At 52.3% G+C, this 12,734-nt stretch overlaps 1 protein-coding gene across 2 annotated transcripts in view; it reads left to right on the top strand.

Moving 5' to 3' along the window:
• Window positions 1–12,734, top strand: part of LOC111154943 (RAB6B, member RAS oncogene family) — a 59,438-nt gene that overhangs the window by 19,868 nt on the left and 26,836 nt on the right. For both annotated transcript variants that reach the window (XM_022514904.1, XM_022514903.1), the window contains exon 2: window positions 6,792–6,850. In XM_022514904.1, the coding sequence (XP_022370612.1) occupies window positions 6,792–6,850 (59 nt within the window). The remainder of the gene's footprint in view (window positions 1–6,791; window positions 6,851–12,734) is intronic.

Raw genomic sequence — 12,734 nt, 5'->3', positions numbered from 1 at the left:
ATGCAGAGACCCTTTCCCTGGCGTGTGGACTGCTCTGCTAAAAACACAGGTATCAAAGAGATGGGCAGCCTGCCAGGGTGGCCTAGAAATGGCAGGGGGCTCTTCCAGGTCTTTCCTGCCCCCTACTCGGCCTAGCTCTGTGGCCCCATGGAATACCAGGCAGAACCCCACCATCCAGCAGCATCCCGTAGCTGATGTGGGTGGTAAATGTGAGTGTGTGGCCTAGGACAGATTATGGGCTGAGCTTCTGGCTCAGTGAAAGGGCTAACCTGAGGGCAGTTCCTGCTCTGCCAGGTCTTGTCAGACCTTCCACGAAGTCTCCAGCTAATTTCCTGTGCTCTCCCTCGTGTTCTGCCCCATTTCTGGCCCTCACAACAATCTCTCCACCACATCCACACCTGCCATGGAGATAGCAGGTAGAGATAACAGGGGTCCTTCATGGAGGGAGACGGTGTTAGAGCAAAAGTCTGGGGGTTCAAGACCCACTCAACTTATCAGCCTATGACCGGGGCACAAACCAAGCCCGGGGTCCTCATTGCTATTGACCCCAAGGTCCTGGGAGGTTTGGGCTTTCACATGGTGGCCATGGAGAAGTGTGGGGGCAGCTGTATGCAAAGGATACCTCAGCCTCACATCCCCAGCTCCATCCAGCCCCTCCCCTGAGGACCCCGTTCCACCTGATGCCCTGTCCCCACCAATTAATTCCCAGCTCAAATGGCCTCCTCCTTCAGGAGAAAACTGCAGTTCTCCAGCTGAGCGGCCTTGTCTTCTGGTCGGCTCTCAACCGTCCCTCCGAAGCTGCTTGGCCCATTAGGAATCTGCACCTGAACAGTTCCCCCACTGGAGCAGGACACGGGAGAGAGCAGAGGTGCACCTGCTTTCTCGCTGGGAATTCTGTGCCACCCATGGACCTGGCAGAGTAAGCCCCCAATGCATGTGTGTTGAGTGCGTAGAGAGGCCTCTGCAGCTACTTAGAAGCCACCCAAATGTACGAAGGTCTACTTATCTGGGACCTGCCACTGACATGGGGACCAGGGCCTATGGGAGGCTGGTGAAGTGAGGTCCAGGTGTGTGCTGGTAGCTGATTGTGAAAGGCCAGCATTCAGTCCACATTGCACTGGTGGAATTTCAGGGCATGTGGGACTGAGCTCATCTGGACAGGTTTGCAAAACTTCTGGGTCCACAGTACACACTCGGGTGAGAAAAGAACTATTTTATGATAATGACAATCATGAATAATAAGTTCAGATTCTCAGCTCATGTGACTGAAAAATTATTACTAATCCTTTGTTAATGGTTTTCTTTCTGGATTAATGCTGTCATTTGTGCTTTGGCCTGACAATTAAAAAAAAAAAACTTTAATGGGTGACCTGAATCCAGGTGACTTGACTTACTTGGTGTTTGCTCCTCATCCAGTTTACTTAGGCTTAAAGAATGGCTCCATTGTCTGCTGGTCACAGAGCCAGGTGACAGAGAAATGTCCCAGTCTCTCCTGTGCATCTGACCTGTCACTAGGTCCTGCTGTCCCAACTCTGTTCTCCCCAGCCCAGCTGTCTCTGCTTTCACTGAGATCTGCTGTCTTTTGCTGGACTGCTGTCCCCAGTCTGGCCCCTGTAAGCCATTCTACCCAAAGTGCTGTAAGTTTTCTTCCTAAAGCACAGCTCTTTTGCTCTGATTACATAATGCTGTTTTATATAAACACCCCAAAACTTATACCATAAGACAATATGGACATTTACTTTGCTCAGGAATCTGTATCGTTTGGGCAGATCCTGGCAGGGAAGGTGTGTTTCTGTTTCACTGGCCATCAGCTGATGGCTCTGAGGCTGTGGGCTGGTGTCACTGGATGGCTCCCTTACCCACAGATCTGCTGCTGGTGGGGGCCTCCATTTCTTGCCAGGTGGACGTCTCTGTGTGGTCCTCCCTCAGGTAGGCTGCCTTGGACTTCCTCACAGCATGGTGGCTGTGTTGAAGGGACAGCTTCCAGAGCATGAGGGAGCAGAAGCATTCCAGACAGAGGCTGTGCCACTTTTCCTAAGCCAGCCTGGAGAGTCACAGTGCCATTTCTGCCGTAGTCACAGGCCCACCCAAGTTCACCCCTAGACAGAGCGTCAGTGGCACATTGTACAAAGAGCATGGGGATGGGGAATATTTGGTGAGCCATCATGGAAGTTAGGAACGGCCACCCCTGTTCCCACCACCTCTCTACTTGAGACTCTTCAGAAGCTGCCGCCACCCTTGGGAGAGAATCCATCCTCTTGGTATGTCCCTGCCCTGCCGGTCTTGCCGCTCTCTGCCTTCCCTTCCTTCCTTCCCTCCACAGCTGGGCCCAGAGATTGATTTTGGTTTAAATCAACCCACTGGCCACAAGGAGCTTCCTTAAACAGTATTTGTCACTTCTGCCTCTCCTCACCCAGGGTCAGGCTCCATTTTCCCTGAGATAAAACTCAGATGTGGAGACCTCCCAGTGTGTCCCCCATGGCTCCTAGACACATTTCTGCTCCCCTTGATCTATTGCCTCCCTTGTCACATGAGTTTTGTGTCTCTGCCTCTCTGCCTTGCCTCACACTGTTCTCTCCGCCTGGAACACCCATTCTCCCTCACCCTCCTACAGCTCGGCAACTGCCCTGCCTCCACGTTGTGGCCTTCCTGACTGCCCAGCCACCTGGGCCCGTTTTTAGCGATCTCCTGCTTTGCTGCCAGTCAGGCCTTTCCATAAACCAGCACAACGTCGTGCATGGGGTGTGGACGGTGGCAGCAGATCTGGGTTTATACCCCAGCTCCAGTGTTTACCTGCTCTGTGACCTTGTGGCAGTAACTAACCCACTGGACCATGATCGGGGTTCACTGAGGGAACCTAAGTTAGGCAGCACCTTTCTTGTCTGGCACTGAGTAGAAGCCTAGTTAGAGAGTCGGTCTCCTTTGTAAAGACTCCTGGCAAATGCTCAGTAATGAATTTTCTCACCCTCATTTGGTTGAAAGAGGAAAAATGCATCTCCCTGCTTAATCATGTGGGACTAAACTACCAGAAGATACTGTCGAGCCATGAGCAGAGAGAAGAGCTCAGTAACGATATGCCTGGTTATTGAATATAATCCTGCCAGTGGAGCTGAATCTTTGTCCTCAGAATCAGCTCTGCGTTGCTGCAGTGGTGTCCATGAGCTACTGTTGGGAGGCATGTGGGACAGTGTGACCTTGAGAACAGAGCTGCGAGGGGAGGACAGCTCCCAGAGGCGGCAGGAGCTGGTTGGAGGCCCGATGTGGCTGCCCCTTGCAGGCCTCCCCCGCCTTTGGCGCAGTGGTAGTGCCCAGTCAGGTGACGGCTGCGGCTGTCCTGCCACCCTTCCCGGGGAGAGTGAGAGAATAGGCTGCTGAGGAGGTGGGTAGTGCAAGCTCTCCGTTTGCAGGGTCCCGAAACTTCCACCCAGGGCAGGGGTGGAGGGTCTGAGCCACATTATCCTGGCAGCTGTGGGCAGAGTACGGGTGGTCTGGGGTGAGCTCTGAGGCGGTGAAGAGGGTGGTCTCTGCTCTGAGAAATGAGAAAGATGGGCCTGGAGGAACAGAAGGAAATTATTCCCTTTGGCAATAAATTAGAAATGAACCTGTCATTCAGTCCAGGCCTGAGGCGGAGTGCTGGGTCCCAGGTGTTCAAGCTCACTCACCCTCACATGCTGAGCCCACCTCGTGCTTCTCACTTCCCAGTTTCTGACCTTCCAGATTGGGTCAAGCAAGACCCCAGGGGGGCAAAGCTCCCCACCTCTATCTGGTCCTAGGGAAAAGGAGCCTTGGCTTGGTGGGGCCATTTCCAGAATCCTGTGACATCCATGGTGGTGGTAGCAGTGACCTGGAAAAATCCTGAGAGCCAGTGTGACCCCAAGATGCTGAGGCAGAAGGGAGAGGAGCTTGTATCCTGGCGAGGCCACCCCAGCCTGGCCCCACTCAGTCTGGCTCTGGGCAAGTAGCTGTCAACTCATTTCCACACGTGTGAAAATGAGGTTGATATGAGCACCTGCTTCGGAGTTGAGGCCTAAACCATGTTAAGGACTTGGTGTGGGGTTGCTGCAGGCACAGAATTCCTGCAAGCTTCCAGTGGGGAGGGGTCTCGCGTCCTCTGCTCACTGCCGTCAGGTAAATCTGTGCCAGACGCGTGCCTGGAGCACACTCCAAATACGGGAGGGGCTGCCCGTTACGGTTATCGGGGGAATGCCAGGAAGCTCTGGCAGGACTCCACACCTGAAATTTCCTCCTGCACAACCCCAGGGAACAACTTATTGTCTTGGGGCATTCTTCTGCCACCTGGCAGTCACCCAGCCAGCCGGTGCTCCCCCACCGCCTGTGGCTGTTGTCTCGAGATGGGTAACTTGGCCTTTGGAGCCCTAGCAGGGATTTCTAAGTTCCCAGCCACTCCATGGAACCTCCCGCTCTTCTAGTGACTTTCTGCTATTGCATGCTCTCCTCCCTGCCTGCTTGGCTGCCCCAGGGAAAACCCAGCGCAGGAAGAGAGTTGGTGTCATCCTTCCTTCTCCCCGTCCTGCTCCCTGATGCTCTCACCCCTTTCCCCCGAGATGCGAGATGTGGTGTGTCACCACCTGGGGAGATTACTAGTAAGCCCTGAGACCCCCCTCTTCCTGAGGAGGTGGTAACTTTCCACTGTCTCTTAGAAAAGGTGGCTGCTGTGTTCTCTTTGATTTTGTCTGCCTCTCGCTGGCTCCGGGTTTTACTCTGTGGTCCCTTAGCCCTCTCCAGCCAGGCCTTTCTGTGCGGGAAACCTCCATTTCTCACCTTCATGTGAAAGGTAAGGGGAGATTTAAAGCAACTAGGAAGCACCTAACAGATTCATACCTTTCAGGTTCCAAGTTAGATTAGAAGACATCATGGGTCTTTTACTGCTCATGCCAGAGATATTTGGGATAGAAATGTGGCTCTTGTGACTCCAGCTGGGATATGAGCTGACACTACCAACTAGGGCTGGCCTCAGATCCCCCGTTCAAGGGCATGGCCCTGTGAGACTGCTCCCCGCTTCAGACGCCAGCCACAAGTGGGCTTCCCAAGGACACCACACTGACCAGCTGGCTGCAGAGCCTCCTCAGGTTCCATAATTTATCAGAGCAACTCACAGAACTCCGGAAAGAGTTCTACTTATGATTATAGTTTGATTAAATAAAGGATGCAAATCAGAAACAGCCAAACGAAGAGACGTATGATGGGCAAGGTCAAGCCAGTGGCTGTGATAGTGTTTTTTTTTATCTGATATTCTGGAAATTATCTCAATATATCTGTTGCCTTCTGCCTCCTTCTACTTTTAAGCATTTCTTATGTGCCCAGCACTCCTCTGTTTTATTTAATTCTTAACACTGCTCTTTGAAGTCTTTGCTGTTATTGTACCCACTTTGAAATGAGGAACTGAGGTCCATAGGAGCTGTGGCCACTTCAAAATGACACAGCTAAATAGCACCCCAGCTAGGATTTGAATCCAGCTAATCACTTCTGGGTCAAAGATGGGGCCATCTAAATCTGCCCCAGTCTGTCAGATGTGCCTTCTGGCTAGAAGATGATGCCTTTCCCTTAGAAATGTTGGCTGTTGGAAGATGGTTGCTTGTCTCTTACATGGTGTAGTACTAAGGCTTCAAAACTGGCAAAGGACCCTTCCCAGAGGAGCCGAGTTGGGTTGCCCTGCTCCATCTAGGCAGTGAGCAGCCCCCGACCAGGCCCAGCCCAAGGACATCCCACCAAAGAATCAGGGAGAGGCAGAATAGAGAACCTTTAGGAGCTGACTCTCTTGCTTTCCCTGCCAGGGTCATCTATCTCCAGCAGCCCAGAGCAGGAGGGGCTCTGAGCCAAGCTCAGCTGGGCTAGTCTCCCCTCCGAGCCTCCCAGCCCCATGGCAGAGATGTGATGGGACAGTGTAGAGAAGGAGTCTGTGCTGGGTCTGACCCAACAGCTGTTCCTTTGTCACCCTTCCTCCCCTCCCAGATAATGAGAAACGCAGCCATAGGTATTTCTGCCACTGCCAGGCCCCAGGGGACCTGCACAGGGTTAGGTCAGAAGCCCAGCCCTGCAGTTTGGGCAATTAGCAGCATTTGTGGAATTCCCAAGAGCCTCACCTGATTTCTCTCAGCCGTGCCAGTGGTTCTTGTTTGGGGGGTGTTACTGCCCCTCAGAGGGCTTCTGTAAATGTGGGAGGGGGGGTCCTGGATTGACACGTGACTAGGAATCCTGCCAGAATTTACCTGGCAGGCTCCAAGGATGTTAAACATCCTGTGAGGAGCTAGACCCTCAGGCACACACTACAAAAACCAGTCCTGCCCTTGAGCCACTAGGGGGTAGTCCATTTACTTCCGCTGCCCCCCTCCAGTTCCTTGGAAAGCCATCCTCCTTATCAGTCCCCAGGCTGAGTGAATGGGGGGAAAGAGCATGCCTCCACCCCAGCTTGTGGCCAATGGCAAGGATATATTTCCAGGTGGGCACGGGCCTAAGTGAGCAGGGCATCTTGTCTTGCGCTGGCTTGCTCTGATTCTTCATATATCGCTTCTGGGGGTCAAAGAAGACCTGGGTGTGGGCGGTGAGACTTCTCCGGGCAGGGGAGGCCTCCTGCTTGGTTCTGGCAGGAACTCCCCTACAGCCCACCTGGTGGAGCCTTGGCCACCTCACCATGGGACACCCACGTGGGACATTTCCTCCCTTCCTCTAGGCTTTTTTGGTTCCTTATCCATTTGCTTCACATGATACGTGTTTAGAGGAGTCTAGCATACCTGCTCCAGCTGAACCCCTCTCTTCTTCTTGTTTTGCAGTCGGGAAGACGTCTCTGATCACGCGGTTCATGTACGACAGCTTCGACAACACGTACCAGGTGAGGTCCTGGGCGCCTCTGCCTCCCCACCATGTCTGTAGCCGGGATGACCACCTGGACACCATGCCAGCATCTGTTTTGTCTCAGAAGAGCTTCCCCTCTGTGCGCTGGGCCCAGCCCACTAAAGATCCAGAGCCCTTTTGAAAGTCCAGACCTTGATAAAGGAAACACTTCCAAGAGGAAAATTCTAGAAACAGCACACGTTTCAGTCTCTGTTCTCTTGCTCCCCATCGGCAGGTCTAAACCACCAAACTGTTTGGTTACTTGGAGTGTCATCATGTAGAGGAGAGTGGATAGGCAAGATGTAAAATGAGGGAAATGAAAATTAGAGCAGTAAGAGAACTTGCTCCTCAAGCATGGTTATGTTGGCTCACCCCTACACACAGGGTCATGTGTGCGCGTGAATATGCACAGTGGCTGAGGTACTTCCTTCCTGGAGAGGCTGGTTGTGATGGGCTTGTACTGCTCTGTGAGGGCGGGAGGCTGGGCAGAGTAACCTCTGTAGCTCCTGGCTCTTGAGAGTGGTCTGGGGCCAACCAGCCCAAAGACTGAGCTCCTGGGACTCACTAACATTGTACTTTGCTGGCATTACTGGTGAGTCTGGAGGATCATGCAGATAAAGGAAGTTTGCCCTGCAACTATAGCTTTTTGTGAAATGCACAAAATTGAAAATATTTCAACTATGTTTAAGGGGAAAAAAAGATATTTTCTTCCTTAACAAAAGGGCAAGTAATCATTTTCTAAGCCAGTGGGTTCTGTAAGCTTTGAGTTCCAAGAGATGTTAGCTGGTGTCACTTGAGAGGGAACGGTAGAGATGAAGGTTCAGTGCTTATACAGATATAGGGAACGCTGGTAAACAAAAGTCAATCGACGTTCCTGCTGCAGGACTTCTCAAGGCTTTTACTACATCGATAGATGGTTTTGATTTGTTGAAAGAGGGATATAGTGTGCAGGATCTTCCAGTGGTGTTTGATCATGGGATCCTTTTGTTCCCGAGTCCTCAGAGGACACATATTTATAGCATAAACTGGGGACTGCTGTGCTAAGAGGTCCCTCTGCCTCCCCAGACTTACACAGGATATGGAGCACAGCTCAAGGCAAATGACAGGTCTGTGTCTGCTCCTTAGTCTGTCTGTCTCTCTCAGGACCAGTCATCGTCTTTGCCTCAAATACACTCTTCTCTGCCTGCTTTAATTCCCTGCTTTTCCTCTGCTGTGTCTGAAACACCAGATAACTAATGGCCTTGGGAAGAGTTGACAGAGGATAAGAACATGCGGCTCTCAGAGGGGGCCCTGAATTCTCTGCAAAACCCTGGGTAGTGGCTTTAGAACGTCTGTCTTGGCCACACTTTGTGTTCTCTCCAGGCCAGAGCTTCCCAGAGGCCTCCCATAAGGGAGTTCTGCCACGTCAGTCTTCCCTTGAGATTACAGTTCTAACACACTTCAGTTCTGAAGTCTAACCGGATATGCATTTATTTGTGTGTGTGCGTGTTTGTATGCAAATGACCTGGCAGATATTATTTTGATTATTTGATTTTTTAAAAATTCTAAGTTATTTATAATGCCTCTCATTGGTGTCCCACTGAAAACAATAGGACTCTTGGCTGGCTGCTGTTCTTGGCGCTGGGTAGCAGCAACTGTGGCCCCGGGGCCTTTGCAGTGACTGTGATTCTTGTGGGCATGGATCAAGCCTCAACTCCTCCCCAAGTCCTTTGAGTTTCTTAGAATCTCCTCCTACCTCCTCCGGTGTCCTCTCCTATGGCCTGCTGCTTGGCCTGCGCCCTTTGGTCCCATGGTCCTCTCTGCTTGCTGCTCCCCACATGAGCAACAGTCACGCCTCCACACTTTGGCTCATAGTGTCACCTCAGCTGGAATGACCTTCCCCCTCTGCTTCTCTGCTGTGAGAAAGTCTTCTGGCTCATCAAGACTCTGAGCACTTGTTTGCTCTGCGGGTGGGGCCCTCCCCCTTCCCTCTACTCTGGAGCCCTCTGCCCCAGCACGTTGTCCTCAGGCCTCGTTTAGTCTCCCAGTTCACAGGAACTCCTGTGTGCTCTGGCTCCTTGGACGGACTCTGCGTTTGGCTGAGGCCAGCACCCCTCAGATCTGCCCCTGCATTCGTAGGCCCAGTACAGGGCCTGGACATAGCTGGCGTCAAGTGCCTGCTGGCACCAGAGCGGCTGGGAGGGGCACTCTCTGCCTTGGTTTTCAGACCCCACCAGGCCTGGAGGCCACAGAGGCCAGATGTCTTAGCATGAAGGAGAGAAAGCCCAAAGGGAAGCAAGACCTTGCCCACCGTAGGCTTTTTTGACTTTGTTATTGCAGCAGATAGAATTTCTTTCCCAATGCTCTTTAAAATGGTAATTAGGCTGGGAGGCCAGGGATCCAGTTCTGTGCATACACAGGCCATTTTAATGAACTCTCTGGAGAAATAGGGGGAAATGGTATTGTTTATTTTGTTTATCTTAAGATGGTGGCTGAAACATCTGGGAAGTAGACAAGATCCCCAAGGGCTCTGGGGAATGTTGCTAGTTGTCCCTGGCCTCTCCCCACCAACCCCCTCAAACTTCCTCTCCATCAGCCGGCAGAGCCCCGTACCTCCCCATTAGCTGAGACATTCAGTTCCCATGACAGAATCATCCCTCCCTCACTCCCATCCTTTTATATGCCTCTGGCTCTGTCTCTCATCCCCTGTGTTTCTCATCCACTCATTCTGACAGCAGGTGTTTGTCTAGTGCCTTCTCTGTGTCTGGAGGGACAGTGGGAGACAATGGCCTGGCTGCAGAATCTGGCCCTGCCCTCAGCAGGGGGACAGGGAGTAGGGGGTTCAACCTCATCCTGAGTGGCAGTGCGTGAGCCCTCCCCCTCCCTCAGTCTGGTGCTGGACAAGCCTGAGGCCCTGAGGGGCTGACCTGAGGACTTGTGAGGACCAGGGGCATGCAGAGCTGGGTTTCCTTGTTCTACCCCTTGGAGGGGTCCTGTCTGCCTGGCAGGCCTTGGGGGGATGCCACCTGGTCAGCTGGTGGGCCTCAGGAGACGGGGTCTCCTGCCACTCCTACCTGGCATAGCCCCTTGTTTTCCTCTTGACACGTTTGCTAACCAGCCTCTCACCACCCGCTTCCCATCCCCCCATCAAAATCCACTTACCTGATTAAGCCCCAAATCAAGACTTACAGCCTGGTGAGATGAACTCTGCAGTAATTCTCTTGTGTAGAACCCCAACTAAAAAACTGCTTTCAGAAGTTGTTGTAGAAGACACCTGCTGCTGCCTGCACTGTGATAAGACTTGACCCTCTGCCTAGGCCCGAAGAAACACACCTGCAGGCCTGGTTCTTGGGCCATCTTTTGGAAACCTGCACTAGCGCCATGATGAGAGGTTTCACGCCCCTGCGGCGGCCACTGGGAGGGGAGACCAGGATTTGGGAACAGTACTCTTCTGGGGTTTCTCATGGGTCCCTCAGAGGCTCTCTGTCTTGGCTATACCTTAACATCACCTATGGCAGAGATGGCCCGGAGATCCATAGGCTGGCTCAGGCAGTAGTGGTTTTGAATCTCTGAGGTGACTGAGATGACCTTCTAGCCAAGGCCAGAGCCAGCGGCCTGTCCCTAGACCTCCCACCACAGCACAACTTAGGAGATGGCTGACCTAAGCGGCTGTTCCTAGGAGAGGGTCCCGGCCTGCTGGAGCTTACTCAGCTGCCCCAGGAGCACAGGACCCTTCCTGAAGGACTGAGAGGCTTTTCCCATGCTGGGTCACTCCGGGGATCCCACAGAGCCTCTGGGAAAGGAACAGAACAGCAGTGACTGCTGTGCCGGCACAGGCCGAGGGATGCCCGAGGAGCCCCTCACCCCTCAGCCATCTGCACTGTTGTTGCCGGCCGCTCTGCCTGACGCTTTTCTCTCACCTCTGGGCTCTGGATTTGTTTCCAGGGCTGCCAGAGCAAATGACCACAAACTGAGTAGTTTTAAACAACAGAATTTAATTTCTCACTGTCCTGGAGGCCGGAAGTCTAGAGCCACACTCCCTATGAAGTTCTCCCCCCAGCGTCTGGCAGCTGTAGGCCGCAGACCCTTGTTGTCAGGCTGCGAAGCTCCAGTCCCTGCCTCCGTCTTCATGCAGTCTTCTCCTCTCTGGGCCTCTGTGTGTCCTCTCCTCTTCCTAAAAGGACACCGCTCATTAGACTGAGAGGCCTGTTCTAAATGCGGAGTGGTTTTTCATCTTGAGATTCTTAACTGCTTACATCTGCAAAGACCGTATTTCCAAATAAGGTCCCATTCTGAGGTTCCAGGTGGACATAAATTTGGGGTGGGACATTCTTCAGCCCACTATGGCACCACCCAGTCTGATCCCAGTGGGGACCAGACCTTCTGGCCTGGGCCTCGGCACCATCTGGAGCTTCAGACAAGGCAGGGGTTGGTGGCTGTTCTGGTGGGCACAGAAGGTCCTGCAGGGGAGCGTGGGACAGTTTGACTGTAGCTGTGCTGGAGGGAGGAATGATTATGTGCTGAAGGAGAAGACCTTGTGGAAATCCCAAGTGTGATGATCCATCACTGTGTGTGTGTGTGTGTGTGTGTGTGTGTGTGTGTGTGGAGGGGTCTGCCTATGGCAGTGGAGGATAAGAGTGGGGCCTTTGGATGGGTTATTGGCAGGCTACATTTTGATGTTCATGGACCTTATGCAATTTTGCCTTTATGAGTACTTTGTTCCTTCCTTTGTTAAATATATATATATACACATATATACGTATATATGAAATTATATTTTACAGCTGTTTTTAAGAGAACATATAATCCCAACTAGATTCATTATTATAGATTTTTATTATGTTCAGTTTTCTCTTGATTTTCAAAGAAATTAAAAGTCAAAAAATATTTTTATGGTCCCCTAAAAGTACCCTGGGCCCTAGGATCTGAGCCTGCCCTGCCTCGTGGATACACGTGCCTGGATGCTTGGGCCTGGGGAATGCCCTGGAAGCTCAGAGGGACTTGGGCTCAGGAGGCAGGAAACAGAGCTATTGAGGGTTCCTACTGTGGGCACTGATGGGATCAAAGATTTCAGAGTTTGCAGGAGACAGATGCGGAACACTGGGCTGGGGCAGGGGTGATGGATGCAGGTGGGGCTCACACAGACTTGGATGCCACTATGTGGGGCAGAGCAGGGAGGAGTGTGATGGAGCAGTTATGCAGGGCCACATGGGAGGTGAGTGAGGGGCCTGGGCCAAGGACAGAAACACCAAGGGCAGTGGAAGGAATGAATGAACAGAGAGGGTCTATGGGATGCAGAAGAGGGAGAGGCTGAAATGGACCCTAGGTTTCTATCTAGATACCCAGGAAAACCATCAGTGCCATTAGCACCAAGAAAAACAAAGAGTTGAATGGGAAGGAATAATGGAACAGCCAAGGGAAGGTGTTTGAAAATGACCATTACATGGGGCGGACCCTTGAATGGTTGCATGGAAGCTGGATTCCCGAAGCCCTAAGAACTGATGAGTTGTGGGTTGGAGTGTAGAAAGGAGGTGGGGGACCAGACGGAATGGCCTCTCTTCACAGAATCTAAGATGCCACCCATCCACATGGGGTGTTCCGGTAACCGCCCAGCACCTGGGGAAGACAAGGATAGGATCTTCTGCCCATGGTAGAGGTGGTCCGAGTGGGGTCACACACCAAGGAGACAGATGCATCACGTTCCCTCTTACCTCAGCTCGCTCTTTCTCCTCCAGAATGATGCTGCATGCCGAGGAGGTCTGGGGTAAGAGCCCAGCTCTGTCACTTAGCTCAGAGACTCTGGGCTGGCTTCCTGCTTTCTCAGTATTGCATTCTCTTTTAACCTGGAAATTATTTGGATAGGATTTAACCCCTGTATGACCTAGACCAGTTGCCTCTAACTT

This window comes from Enhydra lutris, unplaced genomic scaffold (genome assembly GCF_002288905.1).
Source record: "Enhydra lutris kenyoni isolate GAN:26980312 unplaced genomic scaffold, ASM228890v2 scaffoldscaffold39, whole genome shotgun sequence".
Classification (NCBI taxonomy): Eukaryota; Metazoa; Chordata; class Mammalia; order Carnivora; family Mustelidae; genus Enhydra; species Enhydra lutris.
This window is presented reverse-complemented; position numbering and strand designations above follow the sequence as displayed.